Here is a 24539-nt window from a genome sequence, read left to right as displayed (position 1 = left end):
CCTATCTAAAGGACCCCAAGTTATCTTAGAAATTGGTGCATACAGAGATCACAGAATCTGCTCATGAAACTGTTCCCCCTGGCATGAAACACAGCCAATGTTTAACAGTACCAAGTTTAAGACACAGGAAATCTTCCCAAAGTGAAAAGAATTTTCAAGGGCAGCCTGGGGGAGAGATATTCATGTCAAGATTTGGCTGTAAAATATGGTTAAAGCCATTTGTTCTTACCACAGCTGCTATGGGATATTTAACCACCAGAGGCAGCCGTGACCTGAGGCTGATGTCTGATCCTGGAAGCAGCAGTGCCATGCAATGTATTGATTGCCAGAACCATTTCCCTCTTGTAATGAGGTCTGCCATTCAAGGATAGATACAGCTAGCTCTTGCCCAGCTTGTGAATCCAGCTAGATCACCAGCACACAGCTGAAAAAAACTGGAGAAGGATCTGCACGTAGGAGGGAAGGAAAGCAGCTACACATATTCACATTCCAAAAGGGAGAATGAGCACAGCAATGCTTTTTGGCAAAGCTTTGGTCACAGCTTGGGGTGTTGAAGCCAGTTTGCTCCATGCTAACCTGCACCTGTAATCAGCTGGATGCATATCCATCTCCTCCAAGAGGAGAAGGCAGGATGGCATTGGCACTTTCACATCCCACAACTGACAAAGTCATCTAGAGCAAAGATAGTTCAGATTTTGCTCCAGTGTGTGAAGTTTGCCCTCTGAATGTTGTGATTTTTCTCTAGCTAGTCTTAGAGATAAGAAAACACAGCTGAGTCTTATCCAGGCCTGAAGAGGCTGGAGCACATCAGCTGCTTGCCATATTGCTGGAACACCTGTGGCATTTGCTTTGAAATCTAAATGCAGGCTGTTCACCTGTATTGCCAAGTACAACAGAAGCTTCCTTCTGGCTGGCAGGGTGGTATTAATTTAAAGAGAACACCATCTGTTAAGCCTTGGAGAGCAGCAGTCAGAAGAAAGAGGCAGAGAGGTCACCAGGAATAGCCTTGCTCTCATCTGGGGGCCTTGCCACCTGCATCTATAACCCATCATTTCTAATTAGCAGATGTATCTTGGGAAAGCTGCTCCTGTTTGCTTTCCTGAATATGCTGTTTTTACTAAGAGGTGTTGTTTTTGCTGAGCCTGCTGAGTTCATTTTGTGAGCTTTCACAAGCATTTGGGGTGGTGATGGTCTTGGTAGCCCAATAATTAAGGGGTCCTGTACCTCCCTGCTGCAGACTCCCCTTGTATTTCCCCTTTCTGCTCAATGCTGCTACCAGGTGGTTGGAGATTTTTCAGCCTTTCAAAAGCTTTGTATTTCCCCATCTCATCAAGCACATCTCAGCAATGCTTAATTCACCTAAGGCTTTTCAGGCCCCCTTATTTGCCCCCCAGAAGACAAGTTAAGGACTTGAACATGTTCAATAAAGTGCTTGGAAAGCAAATCCTTAGAGGCAAGTCATGGGTGCAGGAGAATGTTATTTAGTGTTATTTAGTTGTTTGTTCTTTCTTCTCTCTCTTCCTTCTGTCTGTCCTCTTATCCATACATCCTTCTGCCCAGCCTCTTCTCTTCCAGAACATTCAGGGATGCCCCTTGTTTTTTGGCAGTGGCTGATGTCTGATACTATCCAGAGAGCTCTTACCCCTTGGGCCAGTTCCTGAATACAATTGTTTTCAACCTGTTTTAATCTGTTTAGATCCCCTGAATAAAAAATGGCAGATATAATTAGCTAACCAGTACTAGGAAACTGTTGAGTTAAGGTGTTTTGATTTAGGGTTTGGGATTCTTTTTTTTTTGTTTGCATAATAGCCACACTCACTTGAAACTAGCTTGTAAGCTTTATTTACAAGATCAGAGCAGTTGAAATGAAAGCCTGGTTAATGAACAGAAAAATATATTTTTGTGTTGACATTGAACATCATTTGTTTCTGCATTGTCACATACACTCTTTTATTATTAATCTGTAAGCTGTAACTGTACAGCTGTAAATGAGATCTAAAAAACCAAAAACACAAAGCACAGCCTTTTTCCCTTCTTCCCTCCCTCCCTATAAAACATATAGCTAGCTGCTTAACCATGTGAAGCACAGATTTTGTGTGGGATTCCAAACACCTCAGAGATAAGTGTCACATAATTTTGCCACATAATTTAATTCAGTGGCTGGTGTTTTGCATTTACAGGTAGATGAGAGCATCCAGCCATCAGGTGTTTGCATCACTAGAATTAAATGCCTGCTAGTTTATCTGCTCAGGAGATATAAATATTTATATATCATTAAAATGGTTAGCTGTATATGCATGGAAATGTCCATGGATGATGGGGGAAAATGTGTGAGGGGTTTTCCTTGCAGTCACAGAGGATGTGACCTCAATTACTGCAGTTTCCTCCCTGACACTTTCCTTCATGTTGTACACAAAGTTATTGCTGCTGCGTGCTCACTGCCCAGAGGAGGAAAGTGCCTTATCTAAGGCTAGATTAAAAAGCTCTCCACATGCTATTCTGATTCTTGGCATTTTTTAAGCCACTGAGGGAAATAAAATGCAAAGAGTGTGTCCAAATGAGTGCACAGTGTAGGTTTGTGTCGTGGGGGAGTGTTATCTCTGTGATGGTGCTCCCTGCATTTCCATAACTCAGGCTGTGCCTGAAGAGGAGCACAGCTCCCCAGTGTGTTAACATCCCACGTGGCAATCTCTGAAGTGCTAATTGGCTTCCTTTTAAGCCAGTTGTTGCATTTTTCTTTTCTATTTGTTTTCCACTAAAAGGAATGTTAGTATTTTGACGATGGCCGGCGCTTAGTGGAGCTCCTCTGTAGAAAGATAACAAATGAGTTATGTGACCTGACATTCTCCCTGGGACTGTGCTTACAACAAAGCAAGCCAGTGGCATTTTAAAGTAGCTGGTTATATACTCTGTTTATCAGAATCACTAGGAAATGCCATTTCTCTGGTATTTTGCACCTTCTCTTAATTGCCTGGGAGGTGGAAAAATCTTTGGTCAAAAATTTGCTGGCAGGGGTGTTGGAACTAGGAGATCTTTAAGATCCCTTCCCAAACTATTCTATGATTCTGTGAGCCCAGGAGCCAAAGGACACATATTCAGAAAGCTTGCAGCTGCTCCATGCTTTCTGTATCCCAGTGCTCTCCAGGAGCTCCACGTGGTTGGGTCTGCTGCAGGCTTTTGGAAAGAAGAGGTGAGCTCTAAACCTTTGAGAGCAGCTACTGCAGGTACAAATTTCTGGGCACGCTTTGGAATTGACATCTCCATTTTCCTCTTCCTGCCCTGCTGCTGGGAGTTGCTGAGGAGGCATTGAGCACCCCTGCTGCTGCTAACATGGAATAAATCAGAATTTGGAGGGTATGTCCAGAGGAAAGCTGGAGGAAGGAGCAGGGGGCTGGTCCAGCCTTGGCTGTGGTCAACCAGTGGGGCTGAGGACACTAGAGGGACTGTCACTCAGCATCCCCAAAGCCTTGGTGAGGAGGTTTGTGATGATGCTGTGCTTCTGCAAGATACTTGTCTTTGATCCAATACTCCATATAACCAGGAACTTTATTTTGGCAAGAAGGCAGATCTTTTCCCCACATTTCACAGATTTCTAGTTTCTGGAGATTTCACAGTTTTGTTGCTATAAACCATCACCCACTGAATCTGATTGGCCCACTAGCAGCCCTTGGCAAAATTTTTGAAATAAAGCCACCCTTTTGAGGCCTGATACCCAAATCACTGCTGTGCTGCCCTTGGGATGGATGGCCTTTTGTTCTAAGCCTTGCTCTGTCAGTGGAAACCTGCTTTCACATGGCCACAACAGCAGTGGTCCATGGACTGGACTGTGATGATGAATATCAAAAAGAATTGCTACACAGGCTTACTCTGGGGAAGCCATTCTGTGCACAGAATGTGATCCAGTTCTTATCATTTCCTTCAGCCATTTGCTCCTTTCTTTCATATGTGGGCTGTGAAAAGAGCTGCATTAATTCAGGGTTTGTAAATCAGAGGACAGGCAGAAATAAAATGGGTCTGAACTTTTAGGCTTGCTATAGTAAATATGCCATGAGATGAAGAGTAGATAAACTGAATTTAGAGAACTTAAATTTGGGTTCATTTTCATTGTACTTTCTATTGTACATTAATGATTACACTGTTAAATTATCACTTAGAGTGTGAATTGCTCTCTGTTAAGGAAATGAAACTTAAGTGAAAAATTCTTCTGATAGGAAATATACAGAAGGATAAGCAGGATCATTTTACATATTAGTACTATTAGTACTAATTAGGACTTTTACTATCATTAATGATTACTTCTGTATAGTCCAGTCTCTAAACTTGAACTAGAAATACCGTGCAAAGTGCCCTCAGTTTTCTTTACCCAAGGACTGCACAGCCTAAATTCCATGATTTTGCATGCTCATCAGCCTAATTGAGGCATCCCTTTCATGGACTGCCAGCACAGTGGCACCACTGTCTTTTACATGGATTCTCTGTGACCAACCAGCTTCCCCCAGCTCTGCTGCTTAAAAAATAGCTTGCTTGCCTCTGCCAGAAGTACTTGTGTCATCAATGACCAGTAAACACATTCTTAAATGCTTCCTGCTGGCTAATCAGAAGCAGTTCTTTCTTGTTCCTCCCTCCATGAAAGTGTCTGACAAAATTGAGAAATACTCATGTCCTTTTAAATGGAGGGGGGTTTCACTATTCTTTTAATTTTTTAACAGCAGTCTGGTAGCTTCACTTTAAAGCTTTGGCAAGAGCCAGCAACATTTCTCTGGAAATCTTGGGCTTCACAGGATACATTTGCATGACTCTCTGAAAACATGACATTTCCCACTCTACTATCTGTTCTTTTAAAGCAGGAAAAACAAAGCATCATTTGATTCAGGAGAAGGTTTTAGTAGAAATATTTTCATGGACTACACATGTGCCTTTGCAGCGGGTTCCCTGTACAGCAGGACCACCCCCTGCCTGCAGAATGCAGTAGCTGCAGTGGCTTTGTCACAGTGTCAGGGCTTCTGCCAGTCCCCAGCCCGAGCTAGGCACAACACCTCCAAATTATGGCAGGTTTTATCAGGCTGAGGATCAGTGCTCAGGTCCCTCAGAAGATTTTTAATCAGTTCTCAACAGGGTGGCTTGGAATACCCCTTTAAGGCACAAGGCTTATTTCTTCCCTGCCACCCCAAATAATCTCTACACCTGTTAAGTGAAATGCCACAGACTTTTTGGACTTAAAGCACATCTCATGTATGGACATTTTTTGGTGCTTGGATCAAAATAACTGGGCAGCTAAGTTGGGAAGACCTGGATTTGCTATGAGCTATAAAGTTTCCAGGCAAAGACCAATTTTCTGTCTAACAGACCTTCCCCTTTTAGAGTCTGTATCATTTAAAATAGGTTATTTGTGAAGAGAGCCATGCAGGGTGTTTGTTTCCTGTATTTTCTTAGATATATAAACAACCAGTGCACAGTTGTGAAAGAAATTTGTTTGGTCTCTTTGGATTGTCAGATTGATGTATTTTAGTGCACTGAAGTGTTGTAAAAAATGGAAACTCTACAACTATGAGCCATCTAGACTTTTAAGCCTACTCAAGAAATCAAGATATATATCTGAAATATATTTATATCTATTTAAAGAAATACAATAAAGCTTGTTTTTAAGATGGTGAAATTTGCTATTTTCAGTGCCCAACAAAACCAAGATTCAAGGCCAGTGACTTAATGCTAGGTGACACCTCTCCTAATCCTTTATGGCTTAATCCTTCAGTTTTATCTGTGACTCTGAGGAAATGTCTGTCAGGGCTGAAGTCACTTGCATCAGGAGATTAGCACTTCTGCATTCTTTTTGAAAGCTTCAGTAGCTCCCATGAAAGTAAGAGTTGCCAAGGTATTTGTGGAGACTGTGGGCAGGGACAATCCTTACACCAACATACAAATTCTTGCAGACCTGGGCCATGTGCACATTTGTAGAGAGCTCACCTGTTACCTCTAATTCTCACCCTTGTGCTGTGTGCTGGCAAAAGCTCTGCATTACCCTCCAGCTGTGGGTATTCAAAAGGAAGAGGGAAAATGTTGCTGCTTTTTGACACAAGGCTGGAATCACTATGTCAGGTTTTTTGGGTTTTTTTTTCTATTCCTAAGCTCAAAATACTTGAAAGATATATAATGGAAAGGCTCTAGGCATCTGCAAGTTCCTCAGCTAAGAATGTCTTATGAATAAATTGTTAAGCATAGTCTGAATCCAGCAATCTGAAGAATTTAGCTTGAGGAAGTGTTTTTAGTGTGAGTGTGTGATCCTGCTTTAGCAGGACAGAAATCTGCCACTCTCAGCTGCTAATACAATTATTCTTCTCTGGTTTAATTGGTAGAGGTCTTGACTTTGGTGCTAAGATTGCAAATACAAGCCCTTGTGTTTTCTGGCACCCTGGAGGAGGGACCTTGTCACCCTGGTTTTTTGAGATTCTCTAAAAGCCTTCTGATGTTGACATTCTTGTAGCGAACTTTCTCACACACTTTCTGTAAACAACTCATTGTTCTGCATTCCTCTATGGAGGAGGAGAAAGTTGATGGACTGTTGGTTAAACCAGTGTCAGTGGAGAGGTGGCACTGTCACCCTCCAATCCACTGTCACCTTTGTAAAACTAGAAATGTTGGAGTCAGAAAATAAACTGCCTCTTTTCTTCTTCACCCTGAGAGCGGTGTGCGCGCGTGTTCTTTCGTGTCCTACAGCGACAGGAGCTGGCATTCCAGGAAGGGCTGAGTGCTCCAGCATGCCAGCCTGGAATTCAGTATTTTCTGTGGCCTGTGGTATTGCTGAGTATCCCACTGCATTCTGGCTGGCCTTCAGGACAATTCTTTGTAAGGAAAGAGCTCATCAATTACAAAGAGGATTTGAGGAGGTGTTACTGAGGATTTGAGGAGGTGTTCGTTTCAAGGAAAATTATAGTTATCTGTTTAGACTCAAGTCTGCCAGTTTTCATGACAGACACCAGTTTTATTAGGAGTTCTACAAATTCTGTTGAGGGAAAAAGAGAAAAGCCAGGTTGTTGGTTATAATGTCACTTAGCTTTCTAAGCCCAGATTAAGGAGGTGGTGTTATCCTTAGTGTAGGGAGAGTTGGCATGGATTTTTAAAGTCCATGTTTAGGATTCAAAATTCAGGTGCCCTGAATTTCAAAAATGCTGAGCACATCCCTTTATGAAGTGAGCCCCCTTTGAAGCCAGATGGAGCTGCTGGAAGCTTGAAACTTTTGAAAAAAGGGATCTAAACTGCCTTTTAAAGTGCTCCTAACGTTAGTCAGCTATTGTTGAAAATGCTGAGCTGTGTGTGCTGGCATCTGGAACAACCTCTGTGTTAAAAGATAGTTTGATGGATAGAGGGGATATGGTTTCCAGTGCTAAAGGGAAAAATCCTGCTTATTTTTGAAAGTGTATTCTGTGATAAGAAACACACTGAGACAGTTTTGTCCTCCTCTTTTTCCCCCTCTTTTTTTCCTTAAAGACTTTTGTTCATAATCTGTGTTACATGGTTTTGGCCTCCAGTTTCTATTTGGTACATGAGGCATAACAGAATTTTGAGAAAATTTGGAGCAAAGGCAGGATGGTTGAGGAAAAACATGCCTCAGCATTCAAAAACAGTTGCTCCAGTTTTTACCCAATGTCACAGTAATGATCTAGACAGAAGCCAGCCTTGGTCTAACTTGCTGTTTGAATTTACTATCTTTTGAAACAAGTGTCTGAGGTATGTGAAACCTTGTGTAAATTTCTGCTGCCTTGTTCTCCTGCTTGTAAAGTTGCCAGAGTGACCAGTAACAGCAGGGTGGGCTTCTTCAAACAGTGGGAATGAGGCTGTGTAAGGGGAAGTGTTGTTTGGAATAAAGTGCTTTGGGACACAAAGAAGCCCACTGTACATGCTCCCTGCACCTAAACTGAGCAGAAAATCTCCTAAATCACAGGACCTGGGGGTCAGCAATGATAGAGTCAGAGCTGATGAACCTGACTGGAGACTTCTCCATGGCACTGTGTTGTAGTTCTGATGCATGGGACTAGCTTTTTCCCTACCTGCTACAACTGAGACCTTGCACAGGGTTTGAGAAGAGGAAAAGCTGCCTCTCTCAAGTGTCCTGCAATCAGAAAGCTGGTTTTGGTGGTGCCTGCTAACTGCTTTTTTAGGAGACAGTGAAAAACACAGTGGCATTTCTCTTGCAGTTACTGCTGTGCTCAGGTTGTTTTTTATGAAGAGGCAGGAACTGAACCAAATCACTCATGACTTTCACAAACAGCAGGGAAAAAAATGACAGAATGGGGAAGAGAAGTAAATAATCAAAAAATTTCTGTTCCCTTCACTTGTCATCATGCTGCTGAGCACGCTGTCTGTCTTATTTGTAGGCAGGGATGGAGCATAAGTGCTTTGGAAGCCATTCAGGACAGGTGATCTACTAGTTTGATCACAACCAGGCAACATTTTAGTTGTGTTAACAGCCAGCAGTTGAGGGATGAGATTAACTGGGTGCTCCATTTCAAACATTCTATGCTGCAGGCTTCTTCTCTGAGGAGAGGTTTCATGAAAAGAGCATCTGGAAAACAATGACATGGCCTTTTACACATTTTCCAGAATTAAAAAAAAATCAAAAAGGCTTTTCTTGAAGCAATGTAAATGTCTTGATTCTTGCATTCATCAAGAACCTGCTGTGTGGAGGTTTATCCTGTTTTTAGAGAGAGGCAAAGTGCTCCTGTTGGACATGAGTGATTTTAGATGTGCCATACAAAAATTTGTATGGATCTTATGGACTGTATTGCTGAGCAACAGTCCTCAGCAGCCTCCCATTCCCACCTTTGGAAAATGGTGGGCACAATGGGATTTTACTAACAGTATGTTTAATAAAAGGCTGGAAAGGGATAGGGATGAGCAGATCTTAGACACTTTTAAATTGCATTTTTTAAAAGTTGCCATTCAGCTTGAGCTGGGAATAAAAGTGGCTGGGAGCAGCATGATGCCTTTAGGTATCAGCACAAACAGAGAGGGCTGAGCTGACACACACTGCACTGGAGGGAAAGGGAGATTCATCTCTCTTTGTTACTCTGGAAAACAAAGCCAAAATGCCAAAAAGGAGGGTACACACTCCAATTAACAATGAAAGGGCTGTAGCACAAATCCAGAGTGATGCTCACTCACTGCCTGGGAAAGCCCAGCAAAGCTGGTACCATAACCAGCACACCTTCCTTTGAAATCTGCATCCTGGAGTTTTCTTTCATCTCTGTGGAGCACAGTTGCTGGGGGCAGGGTGGTGGTTGATGGAGGTGTTGTGTCCCTGATGTAACAGATGGAGTTGTTTGTTATTTACTGAGCCAGGCTGGACAGCAAGAGGCATGGTGGTGGCAGTGCCATTCCTGCAGACTCAGAACTGCAGAAGGACAACAAGGGAGAAAACTGCCCTGCAGCTCAAACATAAATGAAGTACAGATGGAAAAGGATTGCTGGGGTTTTTTTTTCTTAGCTCCCCAAGAGCAGCAGGTTGGGTGCTCACACCTGTAAAGCCATACAAGAAGACAGCAGAAATATTTGGTGTGGTAGAATCCAGTCTGATTAAAAGGGTCAGTCATCCCAGATGGATATCAAACAGGAGTCAGACAGAATACTTGTATCACAGACAGCTTCTGTTTCTAAAGGAGGCAGCATTTATAATGTTACTAAAATACAGCAGCAAACAAAGTACATGAAGGCTTGACAGTCACATTAGCAAAGTGCTACAATGAAATGACTGGAAAGAAGAAAAAAAAACAACTCTGGCTATTCACAGAGCAAGGAAATGGGAACTGGTTTTGACAGATAAGATAATGCAGCTGTTGGTCAGAAGAGCTTTGTCTGGTTTTTTGGGGCTTTTTGTGTTTGGTTGGTTTGGTTTTGTTACTGCAGATGAAAAATGGCACATTCCAATTTTAAACAGAGAAATTTGGATTTATTCTTTTTTAACACACCTGACTCTCTCAGAGTCTTGTGATTAGGGGAAACATATTTACAGCTAAACCCAAAACAACAGTGGGTATGAATTGGAGAAATCTGGATTGTTCAGTATAGCTCTAACATGGTTTTCCTATTGCATAATGACAGAGGTGATTTTTTCAAAGTATATAGCCCAAGTAGAAGCAATTCCTTTATGAATAATTTACAGCTAATGAATTTCTTCAGGTTGCACATTGTCTATGGGCAGGATAGTATTTTATTTGAATTCCTGCAGCAACACCCAGAATTGCAGAGCAGGTTAGCTATGGGAATAATGGCATTGCCATTTTGCCTGTAAAAATAGTCATTTTCAGGATTGTTGTAGCATTGACAACAAATATTTTCTCCCTCAAATATTCAGAATGATCTTAGGGCCAGGATTTCCCACTTATTACAAGACTTCTATAACTGGGGACTTTTTAAAGATTTAAGTTACCATGGAGCATGAGATTACACTGACAGAATAATTTACACATGCAACTGGTTCTTCTGTTTGTCTCAAAGGGGCTCTCTGGCATTATTACCAACCTAGAAACCAATAGCAGGGGCCCAGGTTCCTGGTTCAGAGCCCACCTGACATCCCTGACCCACACCCAATGCCAAGGCTGGTCTTGAGGGCTTTGCCAGGAGAACCCCCTTGAGACTCATCAGAGAGAAATGAGCATCCTTAAGAAACTCTTGAGAGTTCTTGGGTTGTTACAGCTTCTAAGCCTGCATTGTTGCCTGCTTTTGTTGCTTGAAATAGATGTAAACTTTGTGCCAAGGGAGAAGGAGGATGATGAGGAAGACAAGGGTTACACTTTTTACTTTGTTAGAATTTACTGGGGGTTTGTAAAACAGATGCCTAACATCTATATTTGGGCAATTTTAAAATCAATGCTGAGGTACCAAGAGCTGCCACAAGATCTTCAGGTTAGTCTTGTAAATAATAGGTGAATTTAGAGGGGGGAAAAATCATCTCTAGAGAAAATGGTGTATTAAGTGTAAGCACATGGAGCAAGTGACTCTTAAGGGGAAAAAAGAAGAGTTTAAATAAGTGTACAGAGATTTCTGTCTTCCTGGTATACCCTTGTCTTATGCATTGGAAGAGGCTGGGAGCCCTGCTTGCCCATGCCAGCAGCCCATGGTTTCTGAGTGCTGGGCTGGTTGTGTAAGCAGCTGGCAAAGGGTTCAGGTAATGAGCTCTGGCAGCAGCACAATTGGAAATGGGAATTGATATTGAGAGCGGTATCTCCTGGGCTCCCTCCTCTTCAGGAGCCCTCAGCTCCTGCATGGAGACCTGAAACCCTTTGCTTGTTTGTGCTTTAACCTGAAAGAATTAAATCTTTGAGGGAGAGGCCTCATGAATAAATTGGTTGTCCAGGCAGTTTCTGGTATTGATCGAATTCTGCTGTTTATGTGAATTGGGCTGATCCCAGAGTGAACTTGAATTGACTGCACAGCAGGGGAGCTATTTTGGATAATACCCTTTCCACATGCATGGCAGTATAGTGAATGTTCCTGTGTCCATCCCATAGTAATAATGAAGGAAGAAATTAAATTTATATTAACTGAATTTGTAAGTCTTCCCAAAAAAATGAGATGGTAAACTGTGAAAAACCTCTTCCCAAGATTTGCAGTGGTGCTCAGCTTAGTAAAAGTTTAAAATATCTTCTGCCTACTTTGCCCCTGAACAGTTTCCCACTATTATTTTCTTGATGGCAATATCCAAGAATAAACTCCCAGTGTAAAAGCCACTGCAACAATCCCCTCCTAAAAAGGATAGGAAATCAGATTTCCAGACATGGAAAGAAGGTGAAAAAGCAGAACAAAAACAAGTCTTCTGACAGTATTTATGATCTTAAACCTCTGAAAAAAAAAAAATTGCAGATCTGTTGGTGCTGTTGTTACTCTTCCTAGCCTCTTTCTAGGTTTACCACCCCCCATCCTGGGTTTGCCACCTATCCCATGCCTGATGTTATCCCTGCAAATGGAAGACAACTGGAACTAAGCACCTGTGCAGAAATTTACACAGGCACATGTGTCCATAAAATTCTCTTTCATTAGCCTCCATCATCACCTTGCACTATGCCAATAAACCTTTGCACCTGCCAGCTGCAGGAGAGATTTCTGAAATGGGAAGTGAAGTTGATACCTAGCATTGCCTTTCTGGAGTCTGTATGAAGCAGAAGAGATAGAAATACTGAGTTACAGCGATAAAATGCATTTTTCCTCCATTCATATTCTAGTTTATGTCTGGCTACCTGGTGTATTTGAACACTTCACTGTATTTATTTTCTTTCTGCTGGCTAGAGAAACTTTATAACTGGGATTAAGTCCCCATCATATACTTCTTTTTATGAGCAGAGGGGATTCTTTAAAAGTGATGAGAAAAAAATGGCGGGGAGCAGAAGGACAAACCACGATGTGATTTTAACAATCCCACTTGAAAAAGAGTTTGAATAGCTAAAAATATTCAGGCAATTATTTTCAAACCATGTTACCCTCTGTCCTCTTCTGTAGTGGGTGCCACTGTACAACAGTGGAGTCTACAAAGGTAAGAGCTTGCCAGAAGGAAAAAAAAAGCCAGGCATGAAGAGTATTAATATTAATTTGGTACTGTGAGTATTGATTTTTCTCCTTCTTTGGCTTATATTATAGGGATACAAGAGCAAGAGGAAGCTTCCATGGAGCCTGTGAAAATTGACCTTGCAAGTCAAGCAGCAGATGTTTCAAATAAGGATGGTATGTTGTTCTGTTATTTTCAATTAATTTTTTAGGGTGATGGCTGTAATCTGACAAAGAGAGTGTTTAGATTGGATATTAGTAAGGAGTTGTTCACTATGTGGGTAGGGAGGCAGTGGAACAGGCTGTCCAGAGAGCTGTGGATGCCCCACTTCAGGAAGTGTTGAAGGCCAGGCTCGTGGGGGCTTGGAACAACCTGGCGTGGTGGAAGGTGTCCTTGCCCAAGGCAGGGAAGTACAACTACATGGTCCTTTAAGTCTTTTCCAAGCAAAACCATTCCATGACTCTATATAGTCCTGAAGTTGATACCTAGCATTGCCTTTCTGGAGTCTGTTTATATGTTTCCTTCCAAAAAAAAATGAGTTATACTTGCAGTCTCTTCAACTCAGTCTTTTTGAGAGTTTACACCATCTGTACTGTCCTGTGAGTCCCATGGAAGTAACTTTAAGCACTGTAGCCCTGCTTTTTAATTTGACTGGTTAATGTGTTCAGTTGGGATGTTCTACACTGCCTACCTTTTAACTAAATAATATTTTAGACCCACTGTCATGCTGGTCCTGATATAGAATTGGCCAAGAGGTTGGGGGTCTAACTGCAGTCAGAGGATTATTTCTGAATATTTGTGTGCTGGTGCCCAGCTCCATCAAGGGGGAGGTGTTTGGCACTATAACCACTCTGAACTTGTGTGTTAATCCCTTTCTTGGTCAGCTGTGATTGCCTTTGCTCCTCCTTCAGTATCCATACACTCCTCTCACTAGGACTTTGACTGTTAATAAAATAACCACAATTTAGTTGACCCAACAGCAGTTCCGCTCAGGTTTGTGGACATAATCAACAGTGGACATAATCAACAGTTCCTGACTTGGAAATTATATTCCTCCAACACTGATCTTGGTGAGCCAGTGACCCATCTGTGTGACAAATTCCAGCAAAGGCTGAGTACTAGGATGCTGCTCAAATCTGCAGTGTGTAACATCCTTGTAAACAAAAAATAATTGACCTTCTTGACTCATCCTGTGTGTAAAGAAATGATGGTGGGAATCAGCATATTGGTGCTTAGGCTTTGGTGAGGCTTTTTCACTCCTCTTGGTCAGCTCTCAGAGCTGCATACAGGGTTTTGTTGGGTTTGACACAGAGGGGCTTGGGTTTGGGATTGGGTGTACAGTCCTCATTTTATACCCATGGACTCTCTCTGTAGTGAAGGCTGGTTTTTAACTCTCTCTTTAACCTCCTCAACATTGGCATAATGTAAATTGAAGGGACACTTTTATACATCTCAAAGACAAACCAGTTATATTGGGTTTGCTATTAATTGCATGAAGAATCTGATGCTGATTTCCTTTCTCTGGTGTCAGACTGTGCTGCAGCATTTGATTTGGTGACTGAAAAGAAGTTTGCAAGCACAGGAGAAGCAAGTGTGCATCATGAACTTTTCTTTATTAAAAAATGCCAGAGATGATGCTATTACAAGTAGAAGTGCAGAATAAAGCCAGAGCAGCCTTCTTGACTCATTCTTTGAACAAACCCAAAAGTCATAGCACATTAAAACATCTGAATTGTGAATCCATGGGATACTTTGGGCTACTTAGTGAAAACAAATCCAAATTTACTAAAGCATATTTTAAGGGATTTCTGGCTGGAAAGGAAAGTGTTTGCATAACTGTTTCAACATGAAAGGACAGCAGGACCAGCTAGCAGTTTCTGAAATGAGGATCTTGATAGGTTTCTCTGTTTCAAATCTTGCTTATCTTGTAACATCTTCTACATATGACTCATCTTGTACCTTTCTTTTCTTTGAACTTGCTAAGTTACATGAAAGAACAGGAAAAGAGTGTTTGCTTAGGCTGCCAAAAAGTACTTCACTTGTCAGGGAAGTTTTTGTTTCTAGACAGCTTAAATTGCTATTAGATTATGTTACAGGGTGGTTTTCCTTGTGGACATATACTGCATGTTTAAAAAAACATAGAGGAAGGATCAAACTCATTCCCTTTAACAGTAATTTTTATGTAAATTGCCTATTTTTTTTCTCTGGTCCCCTTCTTTCTGCCCCAGGAGATCTCATTGCTTCACAGCTGAGAGCACAAGCATGTATCACTGCATCCCCCTTGGCAGCTCAGCCCTTGTGCTTTAATTTCATGTTCAACAGCACAGTGGAAAGTGCATTAGAGATGCAGAGAGTTTAGACAGCTTAGGTGGATCTCAGTATTGGTTCATCCAGTGGGCAGGTCCATGAGAGTGATATATTTGAGAAATTACTATTATTTGAGGCCTGAGATTGATTCTCCATCAGGAAAACTGTCAGAAGGTGCATCTGTAGCCTGGATTAGGGCTGTGTATACAGACACATATTTGTCCCACCCATTTCCATCAGCCATCACAGCAAAGACCCTTGTATATTAAAATTCTTGTACCCAGGACAGATTTTCTGATTAGTTTTTTTTTAATGATGACAGACCCCACCTTTGGTGATTGGTTCTTAGATGGTACTTCCCTGACAGCAGCTCCTTTTCCTTTTCCTTTTCCTTTTCCTTTTCCTTTTCCTTTTCCTTTTCCTTTTCCTTTTCCTTTTCCTTTCCCTTTCCCTTTCCCTTTCCCTTTCCCTTTCCCTTTCCCTTTCCCTTTCCCTTTTCCTTTCCTCCTCCCTCCCTTCCTTCTTTCTTCTTCCACCAAAGCTCTAGAGATTACCAAGGCAATTTTTAGTTTCCAGCTTGTATTAGTCAGATCAAACTCCTCCCAATGGGGTTGCTCCATCATCTTTTTTGTTTCAAGCCTGTGGAAAGCTGCATCCTGATTTAAACCACCATTAGTATTTTGGAGTTATCTGCTGTCCAGGTCTAGGCTAAAGAAATGCACTAACTCTCTCACAGATGACTTCAACTTGGCTCTCCAGTCTCCCATTTGCCTGTCTTCTCCTTCATCCTGTTATGGATGGGAATTATTGGCTGGGTTATTTCTCCTCCTCTTGCAAGGAACTTTCTTGTTCTTGGGGGATAAATCCCTGCCTGGTCATCATTGGAGAGTTGATAATTTTGGCCCCCAAGAGGTCAAAATTTAAAAGAAATCAGACAGAGAATGTCCACATCCATTGCACAGAGATGTCCATTTCTGGCACAAAAACCATCTGTGAAGGTGCAGAAGGAGGTGCAGGTAAAACTGAATTTAGAAGAAATGCATCCCTTTGCACTCCAGGTGCTTTGCAGAGCTCATGCAAAGAGCTGAGCTCTGTCACAGATCCATAGGAAAAGGTTCATCTGGGATGCTGACAGAGCCTCAGCACAGGTTTCAATTCCAGCTTTATTTTGCAGGATGTTTCTGTAGAATGTGAGTGAAGGCTGATGGTATTTTCAACAAATACTGCCAGTGAAGCAGTCCAGCATGATGAGGCTGGGAGAGGATGCTGCTGTCAGTGTGCAGCAGCCTTCCTTCAGTGATTTTTTTTATTAAGCATCCTGTCTTTTCTATGCAAATACTGTTAAAGAACACAAGCTTGCTAAATGTGATGTGCATCAGAGCTCTGTAATCAGGAGAGGATACTTTTCATATTATTCATCACATGCATCCAGGAAACCATTACAGTATCTTCTCTGCATATGGGTGATGAATAATTTACAAATAATTCATCAAAACTCTTGCAGGTACATTGACATGATATTGATTCAGAAAAGACATCATACTGCCTGGCTGGAAGCAGCATCATTATTGATTTTGGGGTTTTTTCCCTTCCTCTCTCCCATCTTAATTTCCAAATCTTCTACTCATGTTCGAGGTTTTTCCGTCTTACTCGTGTCAAATCCCTCATAATCTAGAGGTGATAACACAACACAAAGCCAGAAGTAAAGAAACAAAAAATTGTTTTACTATAAATGGCTTCAAATTCAGTGCAGAACAAATACTAGATATTAGTCTTAAAACTGCAGGTATTTATGTTTAACCTCGCTACAACCAATCACACCGGCCATAGTTTAGATGATAATTTTGACAAATGTCATGATGAAATTAGTTTAAGCCTACTATTTAATTTTTTTAAATTTTTTTTTTTAGTTTGGGGTTTTTTTGTAATTTTAAATGAAAATAAGGCTGGCTTTTAAATGGATCTTACAGTAATAAGCTGTTATTGTAGAAATGTAGTGACATTGCCTCTGAATCCTCCCCTAGGTTTCAGCAATTTGCAGTTCAAGAACTTGTGGAAGCAGCATCTCTGTAACTGAGGTGGCATCAAAAGTGTCACAGCTTGTCCCTGTAATTTAGGGACATGGTTTAGTGGGACTTGGCAGTGTGAGGTTTTTGGTTGGACTCTGTGATCTTAAGGGTCTTTTCCAGCCTAAATGATTCTGTTTTTCCATGGAAGTGGATCTGTGTTCATCCTGTGGCTCAGCCTGAGTCCTGCCAGGGACCTTGTCAGAAGCCAGTCTTTGAATCAGAGGGTCAAGGTTTGAACCTGAGGGTCAAGACCACTTAGTCCAGCAAAGCTCTAGATCCCTCTTTGGCAATACCTGCATCTCTGTGGCCTGCAGAGAGACATGAAAGTCCTTTTGACCTTGAGCTGGAATCCAAAGTCAGACTGGAGGGATGTGGACCAAAGAGCAAATCCAGAGCCAGAGCTCTGTCATCTCTATTTATATATATAAATATATATATATATATATATATAAAATCATCATTTCTAGTGATGCCAAAGCCTTCCTCCTTGCAGGACTGTTTGTCATAATGTCCAGGGAACTCCAGGTTAGGATGGGTCCCCTAAGAGACCTGTTGGATGACTTGAGAGATTTCTCAATGCAATAAATGTCCCTTTTGGTTTAAAAGCAGTTTGCACTCCACATGATAAACTTAATGAGTATCATTAATAGGGTTTAATGACCAGCTCATTTCTTTTTCAGCTGAAATGATTAGTCAAGTTGAAAGTATAAATGATCCAATGGAAACAGAGCAGAAAGCTTAAGTAACAGGTAAGATCTTCACAACTCTTTTTTCTCCCCTATTTTAGATACAGTTTCTGTAGGAAAGCTTGCTTTGAAAGCACCTGAATTCAAATTAAAATTTACCAAACATTAAATAAAATATAGGAAGACAGAATAGAAGGGTGAAGTAATTGTCTAATACGGCCTGTATTGCATCATAAAAAGGAAAAACTTTATTTGTCAAGCAAATATTATAGCAGCAGTCTGCAGCTGTAATGGGTGTAGGCAGTGCATGGTCTTAGATCATCAGGAGGCGAAACAGCACTGAGGTAAGGAACAGAAGAATAAGTGAGCAAACAATTTTTGGCATTGCTTTGGAAAATGACAAGCAATTTATACTGGTTGGAACAAAGCTCAGTCCTGTATGAGCTGTGTTCTGGGAACAAAAGGTTCACATTTTAAGGGGGTTGTTGCCCTTGGCTCTCCAGTACCTAATGTCTCTTCAGCAATACCACTGAAAAACAAGGCAAAGTCAGGGAGCTGCCCTCTGGAGCTCTGCTGCCTTTTGGAGCTTTTTTTGGCTTCCCACACCCAGTGATAGTGCTGTGGCTGGAGCAGTGGTGGCTGCTGAGGAAGTGTTTTTTGTTGGCATAAATAGCATTTCTTCTAGACTGAAATGAATAATGTAGTGGGAAGACAGAAGTCCAAGGCTCATGCCTCACAAAAAAAAGCAGGAGCCATTTCTCCCTCAGAAGTGGTTTTCAGTGCACACTTTGGTGTAGGGTTTTTGAGAAGTACCAATATCATCAACAGCAACCAGCTGTATTTACCCTTGTCATGGGGTTTCATGTAGCCCAAGAGCAAGGTGTACAATGGCAGCAGCAGCTGTACAACGAGGATTTAAAACACAAGGTCCTATTATTGAACATGACTCCTGGCCCTTATCAGCATACAGGTGATGTGCTACTGTGCTGCTGGAGTGAGAGGCAGCCCTGATGGTGTCCCATTCAAAAAGCACTGAAGTAAAAATAGGATGCACCCTCAAAATAATAATTAAAATACAGCATCCATAACTCTCATCCATAACTTTTCCTCCCCCTCCCTTAGCTTCCTGCTCAAACAAAAAAGAGGAAATAATGAAATCCTTAACTTAAAAATACATCCATATGTTAATACCCTTCCTCTGCTTAAAAAAAAGGTATTTAAATATTACAGTTTTCATGTGGCCCTTAAGAAGTCTGTTTCTCATGCTGCATTTTCCCATAGAAATTATTATCTTTGAATGTTTAGGGCTGGAGTAATTTTTGCTCATGAATTAGCAATCAATTAATAAATCTCTTCAGTTCCACTGTGGGGCCAGATCCTGGGCACACCCTGTCTTGCTCAGCAGCTCAGTGGCACGCACAGGATTGGAAGCAGGCATTGAATTCATTGCAACTCACTGTCAAAGTCATCCAAACTCCATTGCTGCTGTTTTAATTACTAGGAGCAGTCCCCAGGGAGGATGGATCAGCCTCAGAGACTCTCACAGGGGTCGTTGTGGAGAGAAGGAGCTCCATCTGCTTCCTATTTTTAGTACTTTAATGTGTTGTTTGTCACCAAAGCACCCACCAGAGCTGGGGCTCTGTGGTCTCAAGCTGTTGTGCTTGGTGGTGCTCTGGAAAACCCAGACAGCCTGATGAGCACAGGTAATTTGCTCAGCCAGTAGTAGCTGTTATACATAAGCTGTGTCAAATAGAAAAATCGGGGAAAAAAAGAAACTGTAGGCATCTGTTGCTGGAAAGGTGAGGCCTGGGTTCTGTGCAGACATTTGAAAATTGTCCTTTTTTCTTTCCTTTTTTCTCTCTGCTGCTGTGGGGAAGGAAGGATGCAGGAGAGGAGAGACCCAAGGAAACCCTACGGGCAGGCGCTGACATCCTCCAGCATCATTCTTGGCCGAAAAGAGCACACAGAGATGATCAGCGGGTTGGGAGGGGGGGAGCTTTTGGGGGAACGAGTCTTGGCTTTTAATTTCTCTTTGTTCTTCATTGCATTTCATTCTGTAAGTCTGTTGGAAAGAACCATACCTTCCCAGGTCTAGCAGTGTTTTGCAATTAACCCTGCATTCACAACAGTTTCTTCTGAAATGTGAGTCCCTCTCTACACTGGGTCTTCTTTCCTCCTGCATCACACCATCAGTAGCCTGTTTGCAGGCCACCCCTTTTCTAGCATCTTTATCTTCTTTCCCATGATCAGCCTATGCTGTGCCATGTCCTTACATGTGAATGACACACGTGGCCTCAAACAGCCAGCACCCTAAATCCTGCTTTTTCCAGTTAGTCCTGCACATCTCAAAACCTGTGCTGTAAGTATGACCTTTGGGCACAGGTAGGCAACAGACATTTCCTCAATGCTGGAAAGACTCTGCATTAGAGGCATCTTTAAATACAGCTCCCAGCTTTAACAGCTTCACACAGTAGCTTTTGTGAGCCCTCATTACATTTTCCACTGCATATGCATGGATTTTTTTTTTTTAAAGCAATTAACAGTTATTTGGATAAGAATGTCTCTCCATATGTCAATTGTTCTGCCAGTAAATGCTGCACTGAAATCTGTAGAAAAGGAACAAAAGGTTTTCATGTACATTTCCCAACTGTACTGTAACCAAAACTGATGGAAAATACACTGGATGGAAGAGCATGCAACCTGTGTCCCTAGTGGGATGTGCTACAAACTGTACTTTAAAGTGCTGCTAAGAATAATTTGGTCATCTTAAGCAAAGTAATTGATCCTCATTTGATAATTTTAAGAAAAATAATTGGTTCTGTGCTCTTTTTTTTCACCCAAAATATTGCTGAATCACAGAATAGGTATTTAATATCTGGCCAGGGGAAAAAAAAGTGGGAAAAAAAAAGGTAAGACATATCTCAGACATATCTCTATTCTGCTGTGATCTGGGTTCATCCCAGCTAGAGCAGTTTCAATGATAAATCCTGTGCTGGAGTAACAGCAAGTCAAGGCACCTAACAGGGGCTGTGACAGCCAGTGGTTGTTGTTAATTCAGAAGGGTGTCAAGGGAAAACAAGGATTAGAAAGGAGAACAGGAAAAGCATCAGATGACACACAGAGAGTAGAAAGCACAGCTCCCCCTCCACCTCCCCTTCTCTGTGGGGCTCCAGCATGTTTGCTGAGGTGGGATCAGAAGGGTATTTCTGTCTGCTGCCTCCAGTGTGGGTCACACCCAGGTCTGACTGGTGCCAGAGGGGCTCTCAAGGAGCTTCTGGACACTTCCAAACTGGATCAATTGCAGGAGTAAATGAGCTAATGTTAGTCCATTAATTGGTTTGAGAATTTTGCCAAGATAGTCCATTATAAGATTGTCTATCAATCCGTTTGAGAATTTTGCTAAGATTATTTGGTAACTACCATTCCTCTGGCTCTTCTTCTCTCCAAATCCTCTTGAAGGGACTCCCTGTTCCCTTTGAGGTGCCTCTGATGCTCTCCTTTCCCAGCCTTGGGGTCATGCCTGACAGAATGTGTCTTTTGGGATGTGTACCCTTGTGCATGGTCCCTCCTGTTCCTGTGCATTTCTCACACTGCGTTGTCACGATTGAAGCAGGCTGTCACGACAGGGAGGTCAGGAGTGGATAAACACATCAGCAAGTGTGGTATAACTGTGATAACTTCAACAGACTTCCCAGTCCCCTGATTGTGGTTCTGTACCTCTTCTGACTGTGCTTCCCCACGGCCAGCATTAACATTAGCCATGAATCAGATGTCAGAATCGTTTTTCAGTGAAGGGACAGCCCCACAGGAGGCTGGATGCTGAACTCTGGTCATTCAGAAGGAGATAAAGATTCCTTAAATGTCCTGTGAAGACTGACTGGCAGCTAAAGAAAAATGTTAGCTGCAAAGATGCATCATATTAGACATTCTCTAGCCCCTGACAGTAATTTCATTTTGCTTTTTATTTCACCTTAGTAGACAATAGCGAGTTTTCGAAACAACCATTTGCCCAGTGATGTGTCAGCAAAGCATGAAGTTGAGGAAGTGTAAAGCAAGGAAAACCTATGAGTAGATTCTAGTCCTTACCGTACTATTTGCAGCCTTGTTTATATCTGTCCTCCTTTGGGTGGGTTTTGGTTTGAGTTGTTGGCATTTTTCACTCCTGATGAAGCGAGTGTGCTTTGGCAGCATGAGTTCTCAGCTGTGTCAATAACAGTGCGTGCAGTCAGTCTCTGATGTTCTTCTGGAGGTGCAGAAAGGTAAGGAGCTGGTTTTGTAGAAGAACAAATGTTAGATGGAGAATCACCACGCTGGTATTTATGTCAAGGATTTTGATTTAAACTCAAAATGTACTCACAGCAGGTGGTGTCAAAGGAGCAGCAGCCTTTGGGTGCTGATTGGTGTTTGCATTCAGTGTAAGAGGCTGTGCTTGACTGTTGTTCCTCCTGTGTCTGAAAGTGCTCATCCCTACCACCAGGCACAATATTCCTCAGGCTGGTGACTGCTCCCATGATGACATCCAAAGGTGATGCTGAGACATAGTCTGTAACAGTGGGTCACTGCAGCTAATTGTCACTCTTTCTATAAAGCACTGAGAAAGCCTCTCTTTGAATTAACACTGTTCTGCTTTAGGACTTGAATTAAATTATATTAAAAAAGAAAAAAGAGTTTATATGCAGTGCATGCCAGCTTTGCTTTTAAAATTACAAAATTTAACAGAGTATGTGGATCTATTTTCTTGGGGAATAGGGATTTTTATCATATTGTTCATCCAGGATTTGCCTTACCCTGACATTTGTGATATAAGTTTTAAAAAATGTAAAAATTGATAAAGGTAATTTTCTTGACCAAAAAAAAAAAAAATATGTTTTTACTTCAATGCAAAGAAATGTAGAATGTTGCTTGCAAAATGTCTTCTAATAGATGGTCTAACAGTTCTATGGGTTAACATATGCCTTCCTTGTTACTTTGTCATTTACATGCTGAACCTGAGTCTCGTTACTTTCCTTGTAACCTAAAGAACCAATGCCTTCATAACTACCTTGTTAAAGCAAATAGTTAATAAAGCTTGTCCTGAAGACAAACACCTGTGTGTTCATGCCCTCCTCACCATGCCAGAAGTAATTTGGGTTGTCCACAAAGGGCATTCTGGTTTGGATGTGCCATCAGCAGTGCATGCAGCCAGATCCCCATTTAAATTTGTCATTTGGCAGATTTTTGTAACAACCAGGTATCTCCTGGCAGGGGGGATTTTTAGGGGAAAAGGCATCTTGGCTGGTCCCAGAGCTGCACAAGAGATGTTACAAAACCTGTCCTGTGTCTCTAAGTCCCAGCATCTGTTACCTGTCAAAGGATACTCCATGTATATGCAATCCACGGGTATAATAAAGAATTATCTATGCTAAATGTTATCTGTCCTTTCTACCATCACTTGTTTTAAAAATGGATAGGTAGAGGATACTTCAAAGATCACAAAAATGGGGTTTTTTCCTTTCATGGCACCAACATAGGTGAAACTATGTGTACCAGCCTGGCCTTACTCTTGTCAGCCAAGGTTTTAAACATCAATAACTGAAGTGAGGGGGCTGGGCTGTCTGAGTTCAACACTCTCCAATAAATGGCTTCCTTCTCTGAAATTTCACCTTTCCTTGTGTGTGGTGTTTGTGAGGGTCCCCACGAGGTGAGAGATGAGAATTTGACTCCATGTTTTCAAAAGGCTGATTTATTATTTTATGATATTATATTAAAGAATGCTGTACTAAAGCTATACTAAAGAAAGAGAAAGGATACATCAGCAGGCTTCACAAGAATGAATAATAAAACCTGTGACTTCTCAGAGAGTCACTCACAGCTGGCTTTGATTGTTCATTAAATAAAAACAATTCACATGGAACCAATCAAAGATGCACCTGTTGGTAAACAACCTCCAGACCACATTCCAAAGCAGCCAAACACAGGAGAAGAGAATCAGATCATTATTATTTACATTTTTCTCAATTGAGGCTTCTCAATTTCCCAGGAGAAGAAACCCTGGCAAAGGGATTTTTCAGAAAATATCACTGTGACACTTGTGTGCCACCCTTGGAGTGCCAGATGGAAGAGGCCAAGGTACAGGAGATGCCTGGCTGTGGGAATGTCTGCCCTTTGCTGGATGCATGGTCTGAGCCCACCTGAGAGAGAGAAATACAACAGTGTGTAAGTTCTAAGAGAGAGCAAATAAATTGCCTTCTTGGCTGGGAAAAAGTGCTGTCCCATCCCTCCCTTCTTGACCAGCACAACCTCAGGAGGAAAAAGTCCCTGCCTTTGGAGCATGAAGAAGGGGCTGTGTTTGGAGGGGCACAGATCCTCACAGAGAGGGAGGGATGTTTTCCCAAATGGTGTGGGTGAGGAGAGCCTTCTGGACAGATTTCTGAGCAAGGTCTGCAAGGGAAGGTGTTGAAGTGCTGGATTTGTGCCTGGGAAAGTCTTCTGTTACGTTGGAAGTCAATCCATGTCTACAGAAACAGAGGCTCCATTACCAATTTCCCCTAATCAGCTTCTCAGAGAGAGTCTCCAAGAGAAACTGGGTTACTTTTCAGGATTTCCATGGGAATCTCCTCAGAGGGTTATGTGCATGCTGTAAATTGGCTCTGATTCCTCTCCCTCACACAGCAGCTTCCAGAGGGGTCATTATGACCTTGGTTTATTTGTAAGGTAAAAACTGTCCTTTGGGATTTTAATTAGTCTTGGGGTTGGGCTCTTTTCTTTGCCTTTTTTATTTTTTTTAACTGAAGTAAAAATGTCCAGAGACATTTAAATACCCTAATTTCTCACTCCACTAAAATTATCAGGAACTCCTTAAAGTAAATGTCAAATCACTATTAATTGTTTCAGAAATTCATGGATAAAATATTTATCATAATGAATTCCTTCAGGAAAAAAAAAATAAAAAAAAGAGAAAAA

The 24539-nt window shown here is 41.7% G+C and overlaps 1 protein-coding gene across 4 annotated transcripts in view; it reads left to right on the top strand.

Moving 5' to 3' along the window:
- MACROD2 (mono-ADP ribosylhydrolase 2) overlaps positions 1-22921 on the top strand; it is an 842889-nt gene extending 819968 nt beyond the window's left edge. For 3 of the 4 annotated variants that reach the window (XM_084203116.1, XM_084203114.1, XM_084203119.1), the window contains 3 exons: positions 12628-12711; positions 17592-17660; positions 19475-22921. In XM_084203116.1, the coding sequence (XP_084059242.1) occupies positions 12628-12711; positions 17592-17653 (146 nt within the window). In that variant the 3' untranslated portion in view covers positions 17654-17660; positions 19475-22921. The remainder of the gene's footprint in view (positions 1-12627; positions 12712-17591; positions 17661-19474) is intronic. The other variant, XM_084203115.1, reaches the window with a different exon arrangement.
- The last annotated feature ends 1618 nt before the right edge of the window (positions 22922-24539 follow it).

The sequence above is a fragment of the Fringilla coelebs genome (genome assembly GCF_963513975.1).
Source record: "Fringilla coelebs genome assembly, chromosome: 3".
NCBI classification, from domain to species: Eukaryota; Metazoa; Chordata; class Aves; order Passeriformes; family Fringillidae; genus Fringilla; species Fringilla coelebs.
The sequence above is the reverse complement of the archived record's forward strand: the minus strand, read 5'-3'. Positions and strand labels throughout refer to the sequence as shown.